Below are 26,843 nucleotides of genomic sequence, written 5' to 3'. Positions count from 1 at the left end.
GGCAGTTTTTTGTTTTTATTTTTTAATCTCTAATCACACCCGGACAAAAGTCTTTGATCCCTAGTAACATCTGAAACAAACAAAAAATATTGACCAGGGTAATGTAGCTGTTGACTGGTGGCAGTCATGTGCTTGTGTTTGTTTGTCCTGTTCTCCTAAGGCTATGTGATGGAACATGATAAATGAATGTTTTCATATCCTCCTAGCAGTAAATACTCCAATCTGAGCCATTTATTTCTGCTCTGGAAGCTTATGCACATTGGCTTTTGTACAGTCTCCTGTAAAAAGCAGCATAACACAAGGGGAAAGCAACTACTTTCTTGACTACTTTGTGGCTCTTGTCAGGTTTCTTACAGATTCCTGCTGCCTTCATTGTCCCTGTTAACTATGTATCGCCTTGTGTTGTTTACCAGTTCTCAGCAGTGTGTGCCAGTCACAGGTCTTGGCTTCATCGGTGGTACCTTTAGCTGTGGTACCTTCAGCAAGTCCCATGGCCTGGGTTTCCATTTCTTCTACTCTAAAATGAGAGGTCTGGATTAGTGGTCTGCAAAGTCTCCCCAGTAGTGTCTATTCCAGCCCTGATATTCAACCATCTCTAGATTCTTGGTCTTGTGTCCCTTATGAGGCTGTAAGTTCTGTAAGGTCAGGAATGGTGTCGTGTGCATCTTTGGCAAGCTTTTATTTTCTACTTAGTACTGGCTACATAGGCTACACAGAGGATACCTGATACTGAATTGAAAATTCTTTGGACTTAATTTTTCTAGTAGAGAGAGTGCTGGAGTTGGACTCAGAAATGCCTGGCTTTGAAACTGAGATGATAGTCGTGTGACCCTGGGTTCACTTAACCTTTCAGGGCCTCAGGTTCTCCATCTGTGAAATGTAGAAATTGAATTCAGGGCAAGGTCTCTTCCAAGCTCTCAATCAATGGTCCTTTAGTATAGAAGTGAAGAATGATAAAAAAAAAAAATTGATTAATTCCCAGGATTTTAGTGCTTTGCATATATATTTAACTATATATTTTATGACCAGAACTGAACATAGGCATAATTATGAACAAGGTAGAGCTAATTTTAGGACCCATTCCTTTTTTTAAAGTTCCTTATCCTCAAGTTGTTTCTGACTCTTTGTGATCTTTTTGGGATTTTCTTGGCAGAGATACTGGAGTGATTTGCCATTTCCTTCTCCAGTTCATTTTACAGATGAGGAAACTGAGGCAAACAGGTCTAAGTGACTTGCCCAGGGTCATACAGCTAAGAAGTATGTTGTCTGAGGCTGGATTTGAGCTCAGGTCTTCCTGATTCCTGGCCCTGTGCTCTGTCCACTGTGCCACCTAGCTGCCCCTCTTCAGGTGCCCAATACAGGTATTCTCTGAATGAGAAAATACGGTAAGTTTATTCATATCAATGATTTGATGTTCAGAGTCCTGTAGTGAGTAGAACTGTTAAACTTGGAGTCAGGAAACCTGAGATTCAATATTTCTCTTGACACTTACCAACTCGGTAGTATTGAATAAGTCATTTAGTCTCTCAGAACCTCAGTCTCCTCGTTTGAAAGATGGGAATAATGGTGCTTGTACTACAGACAAAGCGCTTTGTAAATGAAAGTGAGTAGTTGTGTGACATTGGTGAGGTCACTTGTAGGGCCCCAGTTTCTTCATCTATAAAAAGAGGGGGTTGGACCAGTTGAACTCTGTAGTGGTCCTCACTGTTGATTGTGATGTTGTTTTACTACCTTTCTCAAGAATATTTGTATTTTAAAAGTAGGAGTAGTATGGATTAATACTTTTTTCTTCTTTTTTTAAAATTATATGTTGGTATGTTTTATGATGTATCTGATATTAGTATAGTAGGGCAATTATTTTTATTTTTTCCAATTACATGTAAAGATAATTTTCAACATTCACTTTTATATGATTTTAAGTTACAGATTTTTTTCTCTCTCCTCCCAAGACAGAAAACAGTCTGATATAGGCTTTACATGTACAATCATATTAAACATAGTTCCACATTAGTCATATTGTGAAAGAAGAATCAAAACAAAAGAGGAAAACCACAAGAAAGGGAAAAAAAAGAGAAAATACTATACTTCCATCTGCATTCAGACTCCATAGAGGGTAGCATTTTCCATCATGAGTCTTTTGGAATTGTCTCTTACATTGCTGAGAAGAGCTAAGTCTATCAGAGTTGGTCAATGCACAGTATTGCTGTTAACTATGTACACTGTTCTCCTGGTTCTGCTCATTTCACTTTACATCAGTTCATGTAAGTCTTTCCAGGTTTTTCTGAAATCTCAAAAGGAATAGATGCTCAGGAGGCAATTTTAAATATCAATGATAGATATTTTTGGATTAGGAGTTTGTGTGTTTTATAACAGCAAAATTGACTTTTGTCTCTATATTCTGTCTGTATGTCTCAGTAAAATATGATTCTGTGAGCATAGACTTTGCCCAGTTTGAGAATTATTGACAGTGGCTTGCAGATTGTTCTAGTCTAGAGTTCAAAGGTGTGGCCTCTGGGAAAATGTGCCTCTCAGGAAGCAGAACCCCCAGGTTACTGCAGTTAGGGTGGAGGCCTATGGTATGCATACTTCTCTTTAGAGCACAGAGAATAGTTTCAGAAGAGTTCATTTTACACCTCACAGAGCTGGTTACCATTGAGCCAAACAAAACTATGCCACAGGTTGGTGAGAGAAAAAGGAATTTGATAGAAGCTGGTGTTAAGAGCTTGCCTATTATGAGAAAACCTAACCTGATACTTTGATGTAGACTCTTGATAGGAATTCTGCTTATAAAGAGTTTCTTTGAAAGACATTAACAAATGGTTATTCAGACCTTATTGGCACTGTGTACAGAGCATATAAAACTGGATACTTAGATATTGACACTAATCAAATAAAATCAAATGTCCTGCCTCTTTAAGCTTGCGTTATGGGTACTGATGCTTAGAACCTTAAGTGTCATGGAATAAGACTGAATCCAAAAAAGGGAAATGAGACCCAAAGCTGGATTTGTTAAAATGTAAGACCTAGATTTGACTTATATCAGTTAAGATATGCTAAGTGATCTTGTTTATGAATGTAAAAGATTTTCATTCTAGTAATCTAAATTTTGAAACTAATTTCTGAATTTTTAAGTTATAATTTTTTATTTCATCAACTTTTTTCTCATTATAGAATCACATTTATATAATGTTTTCTTCAACATAGATATATACATAGGAAACTATCTAAATGAATTAGAATCTCAAATGTTAGTACCAGAATTTAAAAAAATGACTGCCAATGTCATGAACCTGTTTTCTTAAATTGAAGATTTCTCTAACAGCACTTTTTTTGGTGGTGAATTAAAAACAAAATAGATGCTTATCACTTGGGAAATGATTAAACAAATTGTGGTACATGAACATAATGCTATAATACTTCACCATAATATGAATAATTTAGAGAAGCATGGGAAGTCATATATGATACAAAGTTAAGTCAATCAGGAAAGCAATATATACACAATTACTCAGAATAAATGATGCTGAATGCTGTGTAATTATAATGTCCAAGGTTAGCCTCAGCAAAGAGATGAGAAAATGCATCTCTCCTTGCCAAGGTGGGAGCTTGAAGGTATAGAACATTTCAAATAATGCTATGTATGGTTGATGTGACCTAATGGTTTACTGGACTGCCTCTTTTTCTCTCTTTAAAAAAAATTCTCTTTGGAGTAAGGGATGAGTAAGGGAAATGTCTAGACATGAAGATAATATAGAAATAAGGGATTAATTAAACATTTAAAAATTATGAATTCACCTTTTAGTGTGATCAGTTTATTCAAAGAAAGGGTGCTTCCTTCCCCTCTTCCCTGTCCCTCAAAAAACCAAAAATATTCTTGGGTTTAGGAATCAAAATTTTGCTGAGTTTTTTTTCATCTTTGCCAAATAGTTGAGTTTGTTTCATGGAAAATAAAATTTCACCATGCTCTTTTGAGCAAATTGTCCTAATTTTGACCAGAATTTCAGACGGACCAAACATATGGTATAAGGAAAGAAGACATCCATTTTCTGCTTGGGCTAAGGGCCTTATTTTCATCTAACTAACTATATTCTAAAGGTCTTTTTTTTTTTCCTTTTGTACTCTTGATGTAAGTCTCCTGCTTTGTTCTATCAGCAGAAAATACTGGGGAGGTTGGTGAAGTGAGCTTTTTCTGGGTAAACTTTGGGAATTTGGCCTTTGAAATATTAGACTCTTGAACTCCTTGAATTTGAAATGACTTTGTTACCTTAGTAGTCTTAAGAGCCAAGGATCACAGTTCTTAATAAACAGTCCCAAATGAGATCATGTATGTGCAACAGCCTGCAAACTTTAAAGCTGTATGTAAATGCCAGTTACAGATTCTTGACGTCAGACCTTTTTTTTGATAAATGTTTACAACAAGTATATTTTACCCATTTTTTCCTTTTAATTCTATAGGCTTTGATTTACATTGTATTGAAGAGCTAACCTCAAAATCAGGTCAAACCTGGCCTCAGATCCCATTTTCACATCTGTCTGTGTGACCCTGGGCAAGTCACCTGCCGGTGCTCAAGGCCAGTGGTGTCAAACTCAAAGAAAGGGATCCCTGTCTTAGAGAAACACAAATAAACATTGTGTTGTACTGTATTTTTATTTAGTTTGTTACATATTTCTGTTACATTTTAATCTGATTGGGGCTGCAGCCAGGGAGTTTTGGGGGTTACAAACTGGACCCTTCTGCTCTAGACAATAGCCTGCACGGTGGAGGGAGTGTCCTCACCTGAGTTCCCTACTTTAATGGAATTATAAGTCCACTTCCTAATCCCTGTAGATAAATCCTTTTTTTCCTTCTATTTGTTTAACAAAAATGTTCCATTTGACACATTTTTTTTCTTTTTTTCTTTTCCAGGAAGCATAGTACAGTGAATAGAGTGCCAGAGGTAGGGAGTCATGAAGCCCAGGGGTTAAACCCTGCCTTCAAAATTTACTTTAATATAATCCTGGACAAAGCATTTCTCTTCTTAGAGCCTTTGTCTCCTCATCTGTAAAATGAGGATTGAAAAACCTATCATATCTACCCCCTCAACTGACTGTGAGGCTCAGCTGAAGCAGTCTGTAAAGCTAAATGTCACGTGCTATTATTGGAGAATTTATAGCTTTACAACTTTTCTTTAACAGTTTTATCAGAAAGATACACTTTTAAAATTCTTTCAGTTGTTAACCTGAACTTAGCAAAAAAACAAAAACAAAAACAAAAAAACAAAACACTCCAGAGTACTCTGTCTTAAATTAACATGCCAGTTGTTGAGTCATTTTCAGCCCTGTCCAACTCATCATGACCCCACCAGGAGTTTTCTTGGCAGAGATAATGCAGTGAGTGCCATTTCCTTCTCCAGCTCATTTTACAGATAAGGAAATAGAGGCAAACAGGATTAAGTGATTTACCCAGGGTCATACAGCTAGCAATGTCTGAGACCAGATTTGAACTCAGGAAGATGAGTCTTCTGACTCAAGGCCCTGTGCTGTAGCCACTGTGCCACCTAGCTGCCCTGATTTACTTGTAGATTTTTTAAATCTAACTTCCCCTTTACCTCACTTTGGAGATTAATCTGTCTTTTCTCCTTTCCTCTTCCCTGCCCTTCCTCACTAGTTCAGTCTTCTGGAATATTTTGTGATTTAGCCAAGACAATACTTTGAGAGTCTTCCCAGTATTAGCAGCTGGCCTATCTTGAATGTAGAAGTATGATTTGTTTTAAGTACTCTTTTTTTTTTTTTTGCTAGCAGGGCCTTTCAGGTTTCATTAAATGCATACTTTGCAAATTTTTCAAAAAGTCTGTTTTTGACATAAAACAGCATACTTTGTCTTGCTGGGTATTGGGTTCATGGACATGTGATTTTAATTTTGTATGTGTTATGTTCTAGTTTCTCTTCTTATCTCTTGAAGTCCACTGTGATCCTTATAATTGTTTCTTCCTAAGTAATTTCTGACTTTCCTCTGGAAGTCTGTAGTATATCTCTCTGTTAGAGGTTATAATGTCTCTAAGAGTATAAAATCTTGGCTTTTTCCTTGTATACTTGTATGAAAGCATCTATGGATGCTTTCTGTTTCTCTATCTTAACTTGTTTCTTCTAATTCTGGAAAGTTTTCTTTGAAAATTTCCTAGAATATTGGCTTCAGACTATTTTGGTTTTTTTAATTTTCTGAGATTGCTACATCTGGACTTTTCCTGCCCTCCAAAGCTAGGACCAATCAGTTGATGATGCATGTTTAGATAATTTAGCATTTCTTGGTGGGGGAAGTCTATAGTTAGTCTTTGCTTTTAATTCTGTTTTCTGCTGCATGATCAGGTCTATTGTTGGTTGGTTTCTGTTCTTCTAGTTTTTATGTTACATTTCTATATTGGTCTTTTCTTTATTTCCTCCAATTTTTAAAAAGCATCTATTAATGTTAACTTGTTTTTTTTTTTTATTAAAGCTTTTGTTTGACCTTATTGGTATTAAAGGGCACATTCAGTGAAATTGAGGACATCTCTTGAGGATACACGGCCTTGTTTCTTTCTCCATCCGCATTACTTCTGGTATTTTATCTGATTATGGCCCTTGATAGTATTCTTTAATTGAATCATTGTTCTTTTTTTCACTTAATTTCCTGATTTGTTTTTATTTTCTTGTTATTTTAAGTGTTTTTCTTCTTTGGTATTTCTCTTTGATGTGTTTTGAGGGGTCAGTGAGGAACATGATCCTCTTCAAACCTCTCACTATGTAACATCTGAACTGACCAGCTTCCTAGCTCATAGGATCATAGAATCCAAAGCAGAAAGCAGCCCCATAATTTTACAGACAAGGAAACTAACTCCTACGAGGTTTAGTGAGTTATCCAAGGTCATGAATAGATAGTCATTTCAGAAGTGATCTTTTGCTTCATAGCCAGTGTTAGAAACAGCAAGGAGGCCAACTGGACTGTTGTGTAGAGTGCAAGAAAGGGATAATGTTTGACTAAGGTTGGAAAAATCTGGATAGGGGCCAGAATGTAAAGAACTTTAGAAATTGGAAGCTCATATTTGATCTCCCAGATGCAATAGCAAACTTGGAAGTTTATCGAGTAGAGGAGTGAAGTGGTCAGATTTGTACTGAAGGGAAATCATTTTGACATCTTTGATAGGAGATGTTATGAGGCTGCTGCAGAAATGGCAGAGAATGAGCAGAGCTCGGAGAGCGACAGTACATTGCCATCTGCAGAGAGAGGCTGGGAAGTCCACAAGGGTCGCACGTTTCAGACTTGTTCAGTATTTTGATCAGTTAATACTAATTTTTTTCCCCTTTTTAAAAAAGTATTATTTGTTATATAGGTTGACTCTCTGGGAAGAGAAGAGACAATATAAAAAACATCATAAAACTGATTTTTTTAAAAAAGAATGTTGTACTAAATAGTCCGGATGAGAAATGATGAGGACCTTGACTAAGGTGGTGGCTGTGAATATAGATTAATATAAGATATTCTGAAGCTACGGGAGTGGTAAAGAATTTTAATTTTGCTGACAGATATATAGTCTTTGTTATTTCACTGCTATAGTTTTAGTTATGAATGCTATTTATAAACTTAAAATTAATTTGATACTGAACTGGGTGTACAATCCTGCAAAGTCTTTTCTAGTCTTTTAATGTCTAGTGAAATATTTTTACATAGCTGTAATCAGAATGTATTTCTGTACTATTGTATTTTGAATTTTTTCACCAAACATAATTTTGCATAGATATTTCTGTGAATAGGCATAACCCACAAATTTCATTTTTACTAGCCCAGTGATATTCCATCATCTTAAAGTAAAGTTAGATTTTTTAAAAAAAAGATACTGTGGTTTCCTTAGCTAGTCAGTTAATAGTAGTCATTTCAGTTGTTTGCAATTATTTTAATGCTATAAATAGCTATGAGTTTTTGTTCTTCAGTTGTTTATCTTGTCCAGATCTCCATGACCCCTTTTGGGGTTTTCTTGGCAAAGATACTGGAACGGTTTTTCATTTCTCTAGCTCATTTTACAGCTGAGGAACTGAGGCACACAGGGGTAGTGACTTGCGCAGGGTCAGCTAGTAAATGTCTGAGGCTGTAGTTGAAGTGAGAGACCCCAGGTGGCCCACTGTGCCATCTTAGCTGCCCAGCTGTGAGTATCTTTGTACAAATAAATTTCCCCTTCTTTGGGTTATATCCTTGGCATGTATTTCCCAAAAACAGTTTTGCATCTCCTGTTAGAAATTTTTATGTCCTTCGTAAAGACTAAAACAATTTACAGTCTGCCTAGCACTGTATATATAACTGATTTTCACACCATCCCAATATGAGGTATCCTTGTTTTCAGTATTCCTACTTTTAATAAGGTTTAATGGTAAAATTATTTTAATTTGCATTAAAAAAAACTAGCAAAGCTGTTTTCCCAACTGATTTAAATCTAGTTTTTCACTCATTTTTGGCCTTAGTGTTGTGACTTTGTTCCTTTCCACTTCTGATCCTATGATCCTTTAACATTTCTTAATAGCCCATTTACAGTATTGATTTATTGTCACTAATAATGAGCAGGCTGCCGTCAATGAAAAAAGGACTTACACTGATAAAATGAGGTCTCCTTTAAAGCTTTATTAACAACAATAATGTCATTACTCAACTAGAGTACATTTATTGTACTTTGCAACTTGTCATGTGACTTCCTCACAACCCTAGGGAGGGAGGAAGGGAGGGAAAAAGGGAGATCAGGCAGGGTGTGTATTGTTTCCATTTTACAACTGAGACTTAAGCACATAAAAGTTAAGTGATTTGGCCACTGTCCAGGTGCTCAAATCCAGCTTTTGTGATTCCAAGGCCAGTTCACTGCTTTTCCCACTACACTCTACTGTCATTTTACATAATCACCAACACCAGACTAAGCCAGTGCTTATGGATTTAAAATAATAAATATTTGGTATTATTTCTAAAGTGTACCTTGTTTGACTTCATAGTAAAAATGCACAGCTGTAGCTAATACAGCCTATTCACTTGTAACGTTTTGAAGAGCAGAAGTTTTGTCTCATTTCTTATGATCTCTTGCCTTAATCACAATCATTGAATAAATTAATTTTTTAAAACATCATTCTGCTGCTTGTGACAATGGAATAACAGTAATGCACATTTATTTTTCATTTAAATGGTTTTTTTAAAGTGCATTCTTCTCAGTAGCCTTGTATGTATGGTAGATTGTGCAACAAACATTCTCATTTTACAGATGAGAAAACTGAGGCCTAACATGGTATGACTTCTCCATACACACACATGTACATATATACATACACACATATATACAGATGCACATGTGTATATATACATGCATGTATACACACAAACATATAGTATCTACCTTGTATCTTGCATAAACCTATTATATGCAAATGTTTTCTCCTCTTAGGATGTAAACTTCATGAGGGCAGGAACTCTTTGTTTTGTCTTTGTATCTTGAGTACCTGATATAGAGCAGCTTTAAAAAATGCTTAATTGCTGTGTCCAAATGAGTAGCAAGCCAGTACAGGGTTACAGTGAATCAGTGTGGTTTGCTTCCTCTCTCTCCTGATTTCCCAGATAGTCAGTTGTCTATCTCTAGCTTGGTCTCTGAATGTGTAGAGGCAGTCCTTCCTTCCTTCCTGTTTTTCTATTTCCATCTCCCTCTAATAGATGCAGCTGGGCTACATTATTCAGATTACTTCAGAGCTATTTCAGAAAAGATCCTCATAACCGAGGTCAAGGAAGAGGATGTGTTGTAGTACCCGCTTCATCTCCCTTTTCCCTTGGCTTCCGTGATACTGTTCTGTCCTGGTTCAGCTCCCACCTGTCTGTCCATTCTTTCTTTGGTTTCATTTGCCAGAGCTTCATCTTCATGCTGGCCACCAGATGTGAGCTTCCCCTAAAACTCTGTTATGTTCTACCATTTTTCTCCTGATTCTCTTCCACTTCTGTCACTTCAGTTATTACTCCAAAAACCTACATATCCAAGTCATATACTTCCTTGAACAGCGTTCCACATCTCCAGCTGCCTACTGAACCTTTGCACCTTAAATTTAACATATCTGAACTATAATTCACCATATTCTCCAAAACCTACCCCTTTCTTAACTTCTCTTTTTCTAATGGTACTAGTCTTTCTTTTCACCCAGACTAGGAATTTTCGAGCCATAGGTTCATAGATTTAGAGCTTAGATCTAGTCCAAACCATTCATTTTACAGATGAGGAAAATAAGGCCCATAGAGGTACAGGGAGTGTGTTATACAGGGGAGTAAGGATGGAAGACCCGAGATTTGAATTCTTGTCTTATGATTCCAAATCAAACTCGATTTCCTTTGTATACCACATTGCCTCCTAAACTTTTTGCTGCATCATCAAATGCATTCAGTAAGCTACCAAGTCCTTTACAAACTCATACAGATATCAGTGTCTTCCTGACCTCTCAGATTACCATAATTCAGGCCCTCTCTTCTCCTAAGCTATTGTAATAATCTTCTAACTGCTCACCCAGTCTTTCTAATCCTGATTTAAAAATTCTTAATTCACAGTTCCTACTATATCATTCCTCTGCTGAAAAACCTTTAATGGTTTATTGTCTGTGGGTTAATATTTAGATGTCTTCATCTGGTGGTTAAAATCCTCCAAGGACTAATTCTCATATTATTTCACATTGCTGCCCATCATATACCCTATGTTCCACCCAAACTAGACTCTAGCTGTCCTCTGGCCTTCTCCAGCACTCTCCCACCTTTGCTATTAGCACAATTTATTCTCCACATTCATGCTGTATCTTCCCTGTTGAAGTCTTTCTCTTTCTTCTAGGCCAGTGTCTTTCCCGAAGCCTTCCCTGATTTTACCTTTACCCCGACTCCTCCAACTGTGAAAGTGTTCTCTTCCTCAATTTTCTTGGAGTATTTTGCATTCTTCTTTGTACTTCAGGAACATCATACTTTGAAACATGTGTACATATCATTCCTCCTTTTGACTGTAACTCTTTAAGAACTGGGAAGGGACAGTGTTGCTTTCCATGCTTTGTATTTTCTAGTACCCTACCTTGTACATATACATAGGTGCCAATAAATGTCAAGTTGAATTGAACTGTTTATGTGCCTGCAGGAAGAGTATGTCTGGACATTCCTCATGGATAACGTTTAAAATGCACATTTGTCTTCCTTTCACTCTATTCTGAAAAGACCCTCCCAAAAAGTTTGCTTTTGTTTTTTCATAATTCAGACATTTTCCAGATTCCTACCTTTTTGTAAGCACTGATCCCCACAGACCCCACAAAGGCCACTCTATATTGAAATAGTTGGTGATTTTTCCCTAAGTCACTTTTTCCTAGACAGTTTTGCTGAGTTGTCTCCTTAGATATCAGATTGGAGGGGTTAACGGGCTCTGTATCTGTGTAGGGGGATTCATTTTTTTTTCCTCTCATTCATTTCATTCACTTTGGTGTAGTCAAAAATATTTCACAGAATCTAAGAATTGGAAGGGACTTCAGAGGCCACTTTGATCAACCTCTACTTGCCAAGAATCTACAACCTACCTGACAAATCCTGTGGTGATTAGCTTGAAGACCTCTAGGGCAGGGGAACCCACTACCTCTCGTAGAAGTCCATTCTTCTTGTGGATAGCACTAATTGTCAATTTTTTCCTTGTATGTATCAAGTCTATGTTTGCCATCCTGCAACTTCCTTCCTAGTTTTGTCCACTAAGGCCAAGCAAAATAAATCAGTCCTCTTCCGATGTGACAAGCCCTTAAAATATTTGAAGACAGCAATTCTGTCTCTCTCAGTCTTTTCTTCTCTAGGTGAAACATCCCTAATTTCTTCAACCAGTCAACACTTTTATGTCATGAACTTGAGGTCTTTTACCACCCTCCTAGCCTTCCTCTGGATATTTATCAGTAATATCAGTGTCCTTTCTAAAATATGATGCACAAAATCAAACACCGTATTGTAGATGTGATCTGAACAGGACAACGTACAGCAGTATTATCATCTTCATAGTTCTGGTAGACACCATGTCTCTATTAATGAAGACCAAGATTGTGTTAGTTTTCACAGCTGCCATATCAAACTGTTGACTCATGAAGTACGCTAAAAATCTCAGCTCTTTCCCACCCACTCCTCCAGATCTGTTCCAGCAAACTAATATCTGGAATTTTTCCTATTTTGTACTTGGTATTGTTTAACAAGACTTTTTCCCCCCATTTTGTACTGAGGGTGGTTTTTTTTTTTGAAAGGTTACATTTATCCCCAGTGAATTTGATCTTAGTCACAGAAAGGACATGGATGGGTTGAGATTGTTTCACTGAAGAAAGTATTTATACCAAAGACATCCCAGATTCATTTAAGAAAATTTAGCCCAGTCTGAGTCTATTGCCCAATCTGAGTCTATCAAGATATTTTTTAATCCTACCTGTTCCTCTGTATCACTTGCAAATTTTATAAGCATGCCATCTCTTTCTCTGTCCATATATTTGAGAAAAATGTCAAATAGCATGGGGCTAAGTATAGATACTTTGGGCATTCCTTTGGAGACCTCCTAAGTTGACACTGAGGGAATTAGGACAGCAAGTGTTAATTTTGGGAACTGAGGGAACCACACTGACTCTCTCTTGTGACCCAGCTCTGGAGCTAGCTTTGTTTCTGTTCAGTTATGGGTCCAGTCCACTTTCTGTCTTGTGAGAAAACTTTATTCAATTGTGGGAATTGGGAGGAAACCATATTGCATTGTTTGAACCTAGTCCTGGGTTGCTGGGAAACTAGACCACCTCTACCTGCTGTGTAGAGATCCTTAACCAAGGACCTCAGTTATGCTGACTAGAAACCCAGTCAGATCCAAAGATGATGTAAGGAGTTTTCTCACAGTTGTACATCTCAAAACAACCCACGTGTCTTATCTGAAAACTGGCCCTCTGCTGATCAATCAGGTATTGTTTCCATATTCCTTTGATTGTTTATAGACACATGGGGAGAGTGGTATACTTCTTTTTCTGAATTCAGGGAATTTCACCTGTTCAGTCTCCTCCTCCCAATTTGGAAAGTTCCTTCAATTAGTATTGTTTTCTTTTAATTAATTGGCATTATTTGATTAATTATTCTTACTGTATCAAAGTCTGTCTTCCCCTATATTCAAGGTCTAGGCCTAAACTGAGGTGATCTGATTCTGGTTTGTTAGGCAATTGGCATCCGTTATTTAATAAATCAAAATGCTTGGAAGGTCAAGCCTTTGTTTTCTTTAGTCATTTCATCTTTCGCCCACCACAACATCAGATGATTAAGGACTGTACTTTGGATCTGGCCATTGAGAAAGTTCCATCTCTACCTAATTGTACATATATTGTCTAGCCCATATTTCTCTATTTTTTTTGTGCAAATAGGATGGAAAAACTTCACAAGTGTTTTACCAAAATACAGGTAAACTATATTTATACTATAATCCCTTGATCTAGGAGCATCTGTTAGAAGGAATCTAAGAATACTGTCAAAAAAGGAACTAGTATTAGTCTAGGATGGTCCGTTCTTGATGAAACTCTACTGGCTTATTATAATAACCACTTCCCTTTTCAGATATTCATTGACCATCACTATCCCTTTAGTAATATGCTCCAGAATTTTGCCAGGAATTCAGTTCCACTGGCCTATAGTTAGGAAATTCTTTTCCCTTCCCCCCAGAATTCCGTAGCTCCTATTTTAACACTAGAGAGTATATGATTCAATTCAACTAGTATTCAATAAGCAATAGGCAAAAATGAAAATCCCTGACCTCAAGGAACTTACCTTCTGGAGAGGCAGATAAGTGAATACAAAGCAGTGTGTACAGAGTAAATGGGGAGGGCAGCACATTTGTCAGAGAAAATATTTGAGCTGATCTGTGAAAGGGAAGGGAAGGATTCCGAGGTACAGAGGCAGGAAAGAAGCACTGTACGTACTGAGAATAAGTAGGCCAGTTGAACACAAACTTGAAGCTGTTAGGCTTGATTCCAGTTCTCTTGGAATCTGCTTCACCAAAAGATTTCCCTGCTTCTTCTCATCTGCCTCTTCCACCCCATTTCCTGTTCCATAAACTCACATGTTTCTATGAAACCTTAATACCAAACAATAAAAGAGGAAGGCCAAACTTGTTTTTTTACTCATGAATTTCTTAAACTCCCAGTTAATCCTTTATAAAGTACAGTCTTGGGAACCTGTTAGGCAAAACAGCATCTGAGAGTGATTCCTGCTGATAGAACGTTTCACTTTAATGGTTTACCATTCCTTAAGGCATACTCATCCTTTTCAGCTTTAATGTGTTGGTGCCAACATGGGCCATTTTTATAGGAGGGAACTTTTAGATGCCATCAAATCCAACCTCTTTATCTTACTAAGAGGCTGAGTGACTGCCCAGGATCACACAACTAGTGAGTGCCTGGGATGGAATTTGCCCATAGATCTCCCCAATTCCACGAGTCCAGAACTCCGTCTGCTCGTCTGACTGTTTGATCTGAGTTTGGTTGCTATGTAGAATTGTCTTAATTTATATAGTTGTAGACGTTGTATATGTTCTTTTAGATACGTTTTCTTTATTCTGCGTCTTGCAAACATGTTTCCATCACTCCTTTAGTTCATCATATTAATTCTTTATAGTGTGATATTTCATTTCCATTCAGATGCTACAGTTCAGCCACTTCCAAATCTTCGGGCACTTACACTTTATTTCCAATTCTTTGCTTATGCATATGCTGGTATAATTTTCTTCTTTTAAATGACATGTAATGACGCTGTTTGTGTTTATATTGTAGTAATTTCTAGGGAGGCAGAAATCCCCGCCCTGCTACGTTGACCCCTCCATTGTGACAAAGAAAAACAATTCAGCAAAAGCATTAATTACGGGACTCAGTCTGACAACTTAGGTAACATTCTGCCCCAGTACTCTCCCTTCTCCTTTTCCTCCCAGCATTCCATTGTGAGGAGGGAGGTATGTTGCATTTTCTATTCTGAGATCTTGATATAAATGTTTTTGTATAAATGAGACTTTTCTTAAAGTCGTTGACCTTCTTGGAATATAAACCCCAAAATAGGATCACTAAATCAGAGTTCCAACTTTGTAACTTTTTCTGCATAATTCTCAATTGTTTTCCAAAATAATTTATATTCAGAGCTCCACTATCAGTGAATCAACATGAAAGACCAAACCATTCATTTTATTTTTAGGTTCACTGCCTGAATTCTTTATGTCCAAGAAGACACACTGCATGGCCATTTTTTCCAAAACTTGACTTGTTTTAAATTGATTATTAGTATTAAGTTTTATTAAGGAATTTGTTCTCTTGTGTTTTTGTTATTGTTTTTCAGGAATAGTAGTCTGGTAAGTAGAGTGTTGTACTTGGAGTAAAAAGACCTGTTTTCAAGTTCTGACTGCTTCTCTAGCCTTTGATTTCCCTCTCTATAAAGGGGGAATATTTGCAGCCTACTTCCTTCATCCTGAGAATCACAACATAAGAGACTATCTTAAGTTTTGGGCTACCTCATAGAGAGTAGAGAGATGCCCACTAAATGTAGCTAGATGTATCTTCTCCATCTCCATATTCCAGTTATAGGAATCTGAGATACAAGAAAGTGAAATGATCAACATTTAGTGAAAGCTATAGAGAAGGCTATTTTGACTTAATATTAAGAAAAACTTCCAAATAGAGCCATCCAAAAGTTTTGAAATAAACTACCTCAGACTTCTGGGTCCTGTTGCTGGAAGTCTTTAGACAGAGTCTGGATGACAGTTTGTCAGCAACACAGTAAGAAGGGATTTCTGTCTGGTTACAGTTTGGACTGTGAAGCACCTTTCAATTCTTGAAGTTCTCCTGATATAGAATAACATATTTATAAAATGCTTTACAACTCTCATTTGTTTTGTTGTCATTTCACTTGTGTCCAATTCTTTGTGACCTCATTTGGGGTTTTCTAGTCAGATACTGGAGTGGTTTGCCATTTCCTCCTCCAGCTCATTTTATAGATGAGAAAATTGAAGCAAATAGGGTTAAATCGCTTTCCCAGGGATGCACAGCTTGTATCTGATGCTGTATTTGAACTGAGGTCTTCCTGACTCCTGACCCTGCGCTCTATCCACTGTGCCACCTATTTGCCCTTACAATTGTAAAAAGCTATACACATGTGAATCACTACTATTCTCTCTCTTCCTTAACTCCTACCTGGTACATCCCCATCCCCTACATCTTAAGCTTAAAAATTTCTGGTTCTCTCAAATATCAAATGAACTCTGTCTCACTTCTCCCATTCTTAATTTTGGGTAGGTGGGCCTGGGAGCTTTTGGATAACCCCTTCCCTCCCATCCCCTTACTAGTTGTACCTGCCAAGATGATGAGATTAGGATCACTTTGTTATTTTTTTGACTTTGAGTGGTTTTGTGTTTTTTGTTTCTTAATTTTGTAGGGTTTGCTCAGTCTGTTGAATAGGACAGAAGTATCTTAATGGTAACAGAGTTTTTTTTAGAGCCTCTGGGTCAGCTCCAGTCTTTGTGTCTTTTAAAATCAATATTAAAACTTTCTAGATGGAACCTTTTAGGACTGATGCCCTTTCAGTTCATACCTTTGAGCTTGTGGATCTAAGAAAAGAGCTTTCTCCCTAAATGGGCCCAAATCTTAGTAACCCAAAAGGTTGTCTGCTAAGCCCTATACTGATTGATAATATAGCTAATTCTGATTTATTAATGGTCATGACCAGGAGTGGAACTGAATAATGCCCACAGGATGGACAAAGAATTAGAAGCTGAGATCCACCCTTTGAAGCATGATGACAGAAAGCCTCGGGGGAATTTGGAAAACCAAACTGAAAAGAACCGTTCCTTTAAGAAAACATCTCATCATTCCGGGTTTGCCCAGTGCCGCACAGTCGCTTTTTTCTTTTTGTTATTTTCCTGCCTTTTTGTGGTATTCATCATTTCATTCATCATCCCATGTCCAGATCGACCTATATCACAAAAAATGTGGGAAATAAATTATAACACAGCAGGTAAGCTGACTGTAAGTATGCTCATTTGTGCCTTTCTCTTGCTCCCACTGGACTTCACTAGGAAAAGCCAAACAGCTCTTCCCTTATGGTGAAGTTATGCTTTTTGTGTGTGTAGGAATGAGTGGCCCAGAACGTGGGTCCTAAGCTGTTACTGTTGCTTTCTTGTAGTTGCGAGAAGCTGGGTTTAAAAATTAAAAAAAAAAAAAAGGCCGTTGCCAGAAAGAAATGAGAAATAATCACCTCACCCCTAAATTTAGCTGACCTTCTCTCCATTTTGTAAATACCAGGTGTTAAAATGAATACAATTGGCCTCTCTTATTCACTCACAAATAGGCTAGTAGACGTGAAGCCTGCCATAAAAAACATGAGTGATTGACTAGTGTGGAAATACGTTTGTTCATGTATAGCCTTTGTCACATTGCATGCCTTCTTGGGGAGGAGGGAAATTTAGAACTGAAACAACTTATAAAAGTGAATGTTGAAAACTAAAAATTAATTTAAAAAAAGAAAAAGAAAAAAAGAAGTGAATGATTCCTGGTAGATATTGTTTTACAAACTGTTGACAAACATGCCACCCATAGCCCTTAAATCTGTAAGTATAGAAAGCAAAAATGACACTAGTCCTCCCTCACTGAAACTAGAAGCTTCCAGCTTCCCGCAGTTGACTGCTGAGTACAGTGATTGAGGCAGTCTTTTCAGGACATTCCTTCTCTTTCATAATGCTCAGGAAAACAGGAGTACGTGATACTATTTGAGTGGATATGAATTTGAATAATTTTGAGAATGCTTCTCTGTGCTAGGTCTGGAGAGGGCTTCTTGATTGTGCTTGTTAAAGAGCATTGTGAGCTGTATATGTGCTATGTAAATGCGAGTTTTATTAGTGAACTCTAGAAAATCTTCATTCATTGTCAGCCAGCAAGTTCAGGAATAAACTTCTCTTGAGTTTGGGAGTTAGGTACTTCACAGTGAGAGCTAGCTTTGTGGACCTTTAAACTCATTCCGATATCCATTGGGTCCCTCTGTTAAAGAGAAAGGAAAGGAAGTAGTTTACATTTTTTTCCAAAGAGGAATAAAATACCCCCTTCTCATCTAGGGGAAGTGCTAAATATGGAACAGAAAAAGTTACAGAACTGGTTAATTATTCCATCTCTAGTCATCTGTCCTTCATATAGTTTAACACAGAGATTTTCCATTTCTGAGCTTTTCCTCCTTCCCCTTTGCTTCATTTTCCCATCCTAAAGTGAAAAGAAATTAAAAGAGTAAAAAGGGGACCTGACAGAAGGAAGAAAAAGTCTTTTCTGCAGTAATGATATTCCTTATTTACCAGAAGTTCTTTGCTATGTTATTAGAATTGTTCTTTCCTTTACAGATTATTGCATGTATCTAAAGTAGTAGCCATGGAAGTCACATACATACAGAAAGGACCCATAATGGACAAAAATATTTGTAGCGGGTCTCTTTGTTGTTGCAAAGAATTGGAAACAAAGTAGATGACTAAACTAATTAGGATATATGAATTAGTAGAATATTATTGTATTGTAAGAACTGATGAAAGGGATGGATTCAGAAAGCCTAGGAAGACTTATGTGAGCCAGTGCAGAGTGAAGTGAGCAGCCGAAATAGGAGAATCATTTTTACAATAACTACAATTTTTTAAAGTATGCTATTTTCACTTTAGTTTTTTCATGTTTTTTTCTTTTCTGTTTCTTCTTTCGCAACATGACTAGTACAGAAAAATGTTTTTTACATAATTGCAAATAAGTAACTCATATCAAATTGCTTACCATCTTGGGAAGGGAGGAGGGGGAGAGGAGAGAGAAAATTTGGAACTCAAAAAATTTTATAAAAATGAATGTTAAAAATTGTTTTTACATGTAATTGGAAAAAATAAAATATTATTTAAAAAACAATAACTACAGTTTTATCAAGAAAAGCAAACTTTGAATGAGTAAGACTTCTACTTAATTCAAATGACCAGCCATGACTCTAGAAGACTAATGATGGAGCTTTGTACCCACCTCTGGGTGAAGGGAGGATAGACTAAAGGCGTGAAAACAAACCTACATTTTCAGACACAGCTAATGTACACATTTGTTTTGCTTTTCAATACTTAATTGTTTGACCAGGGGAGGGAAAAATATATGGGTAATGAAAATGACAAAAAAGAGAAAAACGAAGTATTAAAAATAAACAGAAGGGCAACAGTAAATTTAGAAGGGACGTATAATTCCTGTAATGGGGAGTGTTGATTACCTAATCCTTATTCAAATCAACTTATTGCTTACACCTTAGGTGATGACTGTGGGCAAGTCACCTGGGCCCCCTGGTTGGGTTTCCATGTTCTCATCTGTAAAATAGAGAGGGGATGAATCCAACAGTCACCGAAGTCCTCGTTAGTGCGCTGCTTACGCTGAGCTGGCTATTGATACTTATTTGTGACTCTTTTTCAGTAACCTATGACTTCATGGAGTTTAAAGATATAAACGAAGACACTGTTCAAGATGTTATTTTTCTTTATAAAGACAGCAACAGCAGCAGCAGCGGTAATATATCCTGCACAGATGAAGGTAATTTTGCTTGTTGGTAGGAAGAAGGAGAGAACCTGCAGTGCCTTCTCAGGCACTATTCTGAATAATCAGATACAAAAATTCCTTTCCTTTTTCTGGCAGAAACATTAGTCAAGAGAGTGTTTGGCAGCACTTGTGTATAGATTGCCTGAATTTGTAGGTAATGATTCTGAAGCAGTGTTTCTGCTGATCAGCTGAAGATGCGTAAACTCGGAAATCAGGAGGCCTTTGACAAATATTTATTAAATGTCTAAAGTGTGTAGATCAGTGGTATCAAACTCAATTAGAAATGGAGCACAGCACCACTTACTGACTTACAAAACCACAAAGTCACATCCTTTGTGTTGTATTTGTATGTTTACGTGTGCATGCTTATTTTTATTTAACTCAATTACATTTTATTCTAGTTCACCCTGCGTTTGGGAGTTTTGCAGGCCATGAATTAGATAGCGATGTGGCAGGAGTCTAAACCCTGTAAAAACTCCACTTTAGAAAGGACAGTCAGTAGCACTGGGGGTGGGGGTGGGCCCATGAATTAAAAAGTCATTATGGTGCTCCTTCTGACAAATGAACCAGAGACAAACGAGTGTGTACACAAACAGTAACTGTGCCTTTCCTCTCCTAGGCTTAACCTCCCCATGCGTCTTTCTTGCTGCTGTGTCTGGTGCCAATGGCAGCCTGCTCTGGGAGAGGCCTGTTGTTCAGGACGTTGCCTACATGGAGTGTTTTAATTATGAGATGCCGAATGGGCCACCCTCAAGCTGCTTCATTGTGGGGGAAAAAAAGAGTTCTTTCCTTGCAGTTGATTTTACCATAGGTAGGACAAACAGGTGGAGCATATTTATATTTTCTCTCCTAAATTTTCATGGTCCTTTAGGGAAGTATGGGGATAGCATGGGAGGATTGCATCCAGTGAAGTCAAAATCTGACAGTTCAGTTAACCTTATTAGATACCTGCTATGTTGGGCATCTTCTAGACCAGGTCTTCTTAAACTTTTTCTACTCCAGACCCCCTTTTCACATTTTGGCAGCAGCATTCTTTGGGGTTGTGTGGCCTGAGGGCATGTACAGTGCAAAGTGCAACATGCTTTGTGATGAAAACCGAGACTGCAGGGCAAAACACTTCAGATTCATTATGAGTTTGATTTGTAATTAATTTTTGGTCACTGTGCATTTAGAAACCTTTTACTGTTGCCAAATTTTTCATGATCCCTTATGACCCCACATGGAGTTGCAACCCACAATTTAAGCACTGATCTAGACATCAGAGGAGAGAAAAAGACAAAAAATGACAATGTTTTCATCTTCAGAGATTTTATAATATTGTAGATTTTTAATTAAATCTCTGAAAAGCAATCAGGACCCTCTTAAAAGAACCATACTATAACTTCATTTATTCAACCTAATTTAAGGTGCCAAGAATATATTCTTTCTAGAATCTAAACCCAGGTGCAAAGCAATTAATGTTGCTCCCTGGGTGGGTCACCCTTGATTTGTGAAAAAGCCATTGTCACAGTGGGTTTCTTTTTTTTCCCTTTTTTGTGATGACTCAGAGTGATCCTACCCAGCCTGGAGGGTCGAGCTCTTCAGCAGAGACATTTTTTGGGAGTTGCCTTAGTTCTTCATTATATCTACTGGTAGAATAAATCATAGTTAATCCCCAGGATGTCTCAGGTTTGGTAGAAATAGGAAGGAGGAAAAGGGTGGCAAGACAAGTTCTTTTCTCACATGCATGCCACTGTGTACTTCTTTATACAACCTTGGCCATCAAGCACCTTTGACCCCTATCCTAAAATTTGGATCAGTGAGCCCCCCCCTCCTCAAATTATAGGTGGCTCCTGTAAAATAGACATTTAAGTCCAGGAAAACATGGAGAGAAAAGGAGGTTGACTTTGTACCTCTAAAATATGGGATAGTAATAGCTTCTCAGCAAGTCTGAAATAAGGAAGAATGGTTTGGGGTTGACTACTTTAAAAAACAGTTGATAAAATATTGGAGAGCATTTATCATTCTGACTTTGGGGAAGTAAGCTAAATAAATCTAGAGCTGAAACTGCAAACTCCTTGGCTTTTTAGGATAGAGATAGATGAGCATGTTTACAGGCTCCAAAATGTTCTATGTGTGAATAGCTGATTCAGAACTTCCCTGTTAATTGTAGCTTCCAGAATATGAAAGAGAGGAAAAAAGCAAGAAGTAGAAATGATTTCAGGGAATAAAGAAATCTTATGAGGTGGGAAAGGAAAACTGTGTGTGGGTAAGGAGATTAAGGTTAGAACAAGAGTTTTTGTTAGGAATTTTTTCCTGAGAAATTCAGTAGATCCAAATGGTACGATACCAATTGTTTTGTTTGTAAAACACCAGGAATAATAATTACAGCTCACACTTAAATAGCTCCTTATAGTTTACAAAGTGCTTTCTCCACAACTCTATAAAGTATAAGTACTATATGTGTTATTTTCCCTGTTTATCTGATAAGCATACACTGAAGCTCAATAAACATTTGGAAGCCTACTACGTGCAGGGCCCTATACTAAGCTCTGGGTTTGCAAAGAAAAGCAAAAAACAATCCCTGTCCTCAAGGAGCTCACAATCTGACAGGGCAAGACAGTGCATAAAAAAGCTAAAAAGTAGCAGGAATGGGGAAAGTAGAATCAGGGAGATGTGGCAGGGCCCTAAATGGAGGATCTGGAAGGAGCTCTCTGGTACTCACCCTTCCTTCTCCACCCAGCCACTACTCTGTTCTGCTTCTCCCCTTCCCATTTGAATACCGCTTCCCAGACTCCTCTGCTGGACCTTCATTTAGGTCATGCCCTAGGTCAACTCTGGGTATCCCTTAGGGTTCTGTCATCTCTCTCCTGATGATTCTCAGATTTACTTATCTCGCCCCAACTTCTTTGCTGACCTCCATTCTTATATCTCCAATGAACTGTTGGATGTCTAGAAATGGATGTTCTGTAGATATCTTAGACTCATGTCCAAAATAGAACTTGTGCTCTTTCTCTCCAAAGTTACCCAAGCTCTAAACCAATGTGTCTTCCTCACCTTCTTCACCTGTTACCAGGGGCTTTGTGTTATCTCCCCTTTACTCCACTTCTCTTCTCTGACACTTACCATCTTCACATCCTCCCTGCCAGACTGGCATAATAGGCTTCTGGTTGGTTGTCCTATTTCAAGTCGCTCCCCATTGCAGTCCATCCTCCACTTAACCGTCAAAGTGGTCCTCCTGAAGTAGAGCTCTGGTGGTTTTGTGCACTTGCACACTTTCTCTCTAGTGGCTCCTTATCACTTCTGGGATCAAATATGAAGTCTCATTTGGCATTCCAAGTAGCCCCCTCCCGCCTTTGTGAGCTGCTTACATGTTCTTCTGTGAGTCAATGACCCTGCCCTCCTTGCTCGTCCTCACACACGCAGCACTCCATCTCTCAGTTTTCTAAGCCTTTTTACTGACTGTCCATCCCCCATGCCCTCCAGTCTCCCTCCTCTTCTCTGCCTTCTGACTTTCCCTGACTTCCTTCAAGTCCCAGCTGAAATCCAGCTTCTTCAAGAAACCTTTCCCAGTCCTTCTTAGTGCTGCTGCCTTCCCTCTCTGTGTAGCTTGTTGGTAAATGGCAATCTGCATGTTGTTTCCAGTTGCTCATTGAGGGCCAGAACTGTCTTTTGCTTTCCTTCATATCTCCATCTGTCAGTCACAGAGTAGGTGCTTAAGAATGCCTGACTGACTATTGTGAGTTTCAGATGAGAAAAGTGTGAACTCCTATACGAATACAAGCCATCTTCTGTTACTGAAATTGGGACCAGGAAGTCCGGAAGTTAAGTTCAATTTAATAAGTATTTGCTAGCCCTGTGAAATCTCTACTAAGAAATCTTAGGGTCTCTTAGAATTTTGATTTTTGAAGCCATTGCTCACCTGTAATACATCTTTTTTTAATACATCTTTTTTTCCTCTTAAGGGGAAATACTGTGGCATCTGCCTTGGCGCTTTGGAGTTAACGACTCAATACTGAGTCCATTCCTGAGGATACCTGATGTGACTGGCAATGGGGTTGAAGACCTGCTACTTTTCATCAGATCAGGGAGAGAGGTACAAACTTTTTCTTTCATACTTTGTGGTGGAAGAGAAGGAATCCTTTTCTAAGCAATGAGCTACTTTTTCTGTGATGGAAAGCATTATTGCTATGCTATGGGGTTCCCTCCTCCCCTTCCCTTTGACTACTTTCCTTTCCATGTGTAATTGCTTCTTACTGCTCCACCAGTAAGCTAAGTCTTGATTCCTTTGAGTTTGGCATCTAACGGCCTACAGCGTTAGAGTAAGTTTATATTATAATAATAATACAGGTGGCATTTATATAGTGCTTGATATGTGCCAGGCACATTTACAAATATTATTTCTCTACTGTGTCTGTGGCCTTCAGTCAAAACCAGCTGGAAATGCTTGATTTCCCTTTATTCCTCCATACACGCCCTCCTTTATTTTCTCCTTTGTGTTTTTCTTGCACTCCCCTTTGTCTTTTTAGTTACAGATTCTTGACTTAAGGCTCAGGGTTCTGCTCATAGACAGCAGGGGGAGGGGGAGGTTATCTGGCTCTAAAGGGGGTAAAGACTGTTAGTTTTTTTTTCTTTCTTCTTTCAAAGTTTTCTGGGTAACTGTCTCTGAAAGGTGCCCCTTCCTTTGCGGAAGCATTTACACAGCTACCAGGGTGGCTCATTTCAAGGTTTTTATTTTTTTAGCCTAATTCCTTTTCTGTTTCAGGCCTCTAAGGGAAATCTTTATGAGGTGGAACTCAAATAAGAAAGGTTTTCCCAACCTGCAGTTTTTTCACAATGCCAAGTACTGAGGTTGGATTTGAACTTGGGTCTTCCTGACTCCAGACCTAGTGCTCTATCCACTGCTCCACCTAGCTTTTCAATGGCACAAGAGTAATTGCAACATCCTGATATTTTTTGGGGGGGGGTTCTTTTGTCTTCCAGATTAAAAGTTACCTCTATTCAAGCACTACTGGTGACCAAGTTGGTTCCATGAGCCGCCTAAATATAGAAGGAGAAGTTGGTTATGTCATGCATGTCACAAACACTGGAGCCTACTACATTATTTTTCATTCTGGTATTTTTTTTTCTTTGTACTCTGGACCTCTCTTTTTAAAATTTTTTTTCGATTAACAGGAATTTTATGTTCTCTTCCCTCCTCCTCCACTGAGAAAAAGAAAAAGAAATCTTTCATAGGAAATATGCATAGTTAAGCACAACACATTCCCACATTGGTTATGTAAAAAGGAATGTCTTATCCTGCGCATTATATCAAACGCCTCTCCATCAGAAGGACAGTAGGATGTTTCATCCTGAGTCCTCTGGTTGGTTATTTGTTGCATTGATCAGAGTATCCCTCTTACCCTTTATAAAGAAGAGAGTGGTAAGAGAAAAGGCATGTTCTCAATGCCAGAAGTCTAAGTTTGTTATGTTCTGCTTTTGCTCCCTCCCCAGTTCCCTCTTTTCTTTCCCTGGTTCAGAAGTCCAGTCACAGGTTCTTCTCTCTCTTTCCTTTTAAAGCCCTCTGCTCTAAGTTTTGAGTTATACTTCCTAGGTAAAGTTTGTTTAGCTTAGAATTAATCCTTCCTCCTTTTTGTCCTCCCTCTCCCTTCTCCCCTTTCTTTCCTGTTCCATGTTGAGTGACTTGTATTTCTACAACCAACTCTGTGTGTGTTCTCTCCCCTCCACTAACCAATCTGGATGAAAATGAAGCCTGAGTGTCTCTGGCTTTCCTCATCCCTTCCTCCTCATTTATACCGTCTTTTGTTTGTGCACCCAAATGAAGTCAGTTCATTTTCCTCACCTTTCTTTTCCCTTTAGTGTATTCCTTTTCCCCTCCCTTTCCTTTCTTATTTTAAGATCATCAAAACATTAAAAAAACATTCCCAGGCCCCTGTCTTGTTAACCTTTTTCTATAACCCCTGATGACAGTAAGGTTCCGAGGAAAATCTTATCTATCTTCTCTTACTAGAATGTGATCAGTTCATCCTTGCTCAGTCCTGTATTGCTTGTTCATGTTTACCCTTTTGTGCTTCTGTCTTCTCCTACATGTATTTCAGAGCTTCTACACAGCTCTGATTTTTTCATCAGGAACACTCCATCTCATTGTCTGTTTTTTCACTTGTATGATTATACTCAGTTTTGTTCAGTAAATGATTCTTGGTTATAAGCCTCGATGCTTTTTTTTCTGGATTATTCCAGTCTCTGTTACTTCATGGAGGCAGCTGCTGATTGTGTGTGACCCTGACTGCTGTGCTCCTTGGTACAGTATTTGAATCCTCTCTGGCTATTTGCAGTATGTTTTTGTTTGACTTGGAAGCACTAGATTTGGCCATGATGTTCCTCAGAGTGAAGAGGTGAACAATGGATTCTCTCTAGTCTTACTTTGCTCTCTAGTTCTAAGCAATTTTCTTTTGCTATTTTTTAAAAAGTTTGATATTTAGTCTTTTTTATTTTTGGTCCTGGCTTTTAAGCAGTTCCAGTGATTCTTAAATTGCCTTTCCTTGTTCTGTTTTCCAGCTGAGTTTCAGATATGAGATAACGTATGCCTTCTATTTTTCAGTATTTTGGCTTTATTTTAATATTTCTTGTTTCTTTATGGAGTCATTTACTTCTGCTTGGTCTATTCTAATTTTCAAGAAGTCTCTTGTATGGCTCAGGCTTTACACTTCTTTTTCCAACTTCTAATTGTCTTTCCGATTCTTTCTTCCATGGCTCTCATTTCTTTTCCAGTTGTTTCCTCTAGTATACTCATTGTATTTAAAATCATTTTTAGGTCTTTTGAATTCTAGCTTCGTCTCTTCCAGGAATTCTAGCTAAGCTTATTTCTAAGCTATGTTTTTCTTTGAGGCTTGGTTCTGGGTATTTTGGCGTCACTCTCTTCTTCTGGATTTATGTCTTGAGCCTCCCTGTCACCATGATAGTTCTTTATGGTGAGATGCTTATTCTTCCACTCCAACTTTGGACTTTGCCTTAGGGCCAGGTTCTTTGTGCTTCTGAAGAGAATGGCAGGGCTGACTTTGATCCTGTTTGGTGTCTGTTTGGTCTTCTAGCTGCTTTCTAGCATCTCAAGAATAGCTTAGGCTAGGGACCTTCTAACTTTGAGTGCTCCCAAAGCAGTCTGATGTAAAATCAAGTCTGAGTGCTTTACCTCTTGGTCTAAGTTCTGCTAGTTGGCTTGGGTGCGACCATTCAGCTGTGGGCCTGGCCTTGGTTGCGGTTCC

General features: G+C 38.1%; 1 protein-coding gene across 5 annotated transcripts in view; it reads left to right on the top strand.

The window, feature by feature from the left end:
• The window catches only part of FAM234A (family with sequence similarity 234 member A), a 55,652-nt gene that overhangs the window by 16,988 nt on the left and 11,821 nt on the right, over positions 1 to 26,843 (top strand). For 3 of the 5 annotated variants that reach the window (XM_072602012.1, XM_072602003.1, XM_072601995.1), the window contains exons 2-6: positions 16,742 to 17,029; positions 19,480 to 19,596; positions 20,222 to 20,413; positions 23,547 to 23,677; positions 24,565 to 24,697. In XM_072602012.1, the coding sequence (XP_072458113.1) occupies positions 16,768 to 17,029; positions 19,480 to 19,596; positions 20,222 to 20,413; positions 23,547 to 23,677; positions 24,565 to 24,697 (835 nt within the window). In that variant the 5' untranslated portion in view covers positions 16,742 to 16,767. Of the gene's footprint in view, positions 1 to 1,192; positions 1,386 to 14,808; positions 14,917 to 16,741; positions 17,030 to 19,479; positions 19,597 to 20,221; positions 20,414 to 23,546; positions 23,678 to 24,564; positions 24,698 to 26,843 lie in introns of those variants that run through there. The other 2 variants (XM_072601975.1, XM_072601986.1) reach the window with 2 other exon arrangements.

Source organism: Notamacropus eugenii, chromosome 1, assembly GCF_028372415.1.
Source record: "Notamacropus eugenii isolate mMacEug1 chromosome 1, mMacEug1.pri_v2, whole genome shotgun sequence".
Taxonomy (NCBI): Eukaryota; Metazoa; Chordata; class Mammalia; order Diprotodontia; family Macropodidae; genus Notamacropus; species Notamacropus eugenii.
Note: the sequence above shows the minus strand (reverse complement) of the source record. Positions and strands in the feature narration are given on the sequence as shown.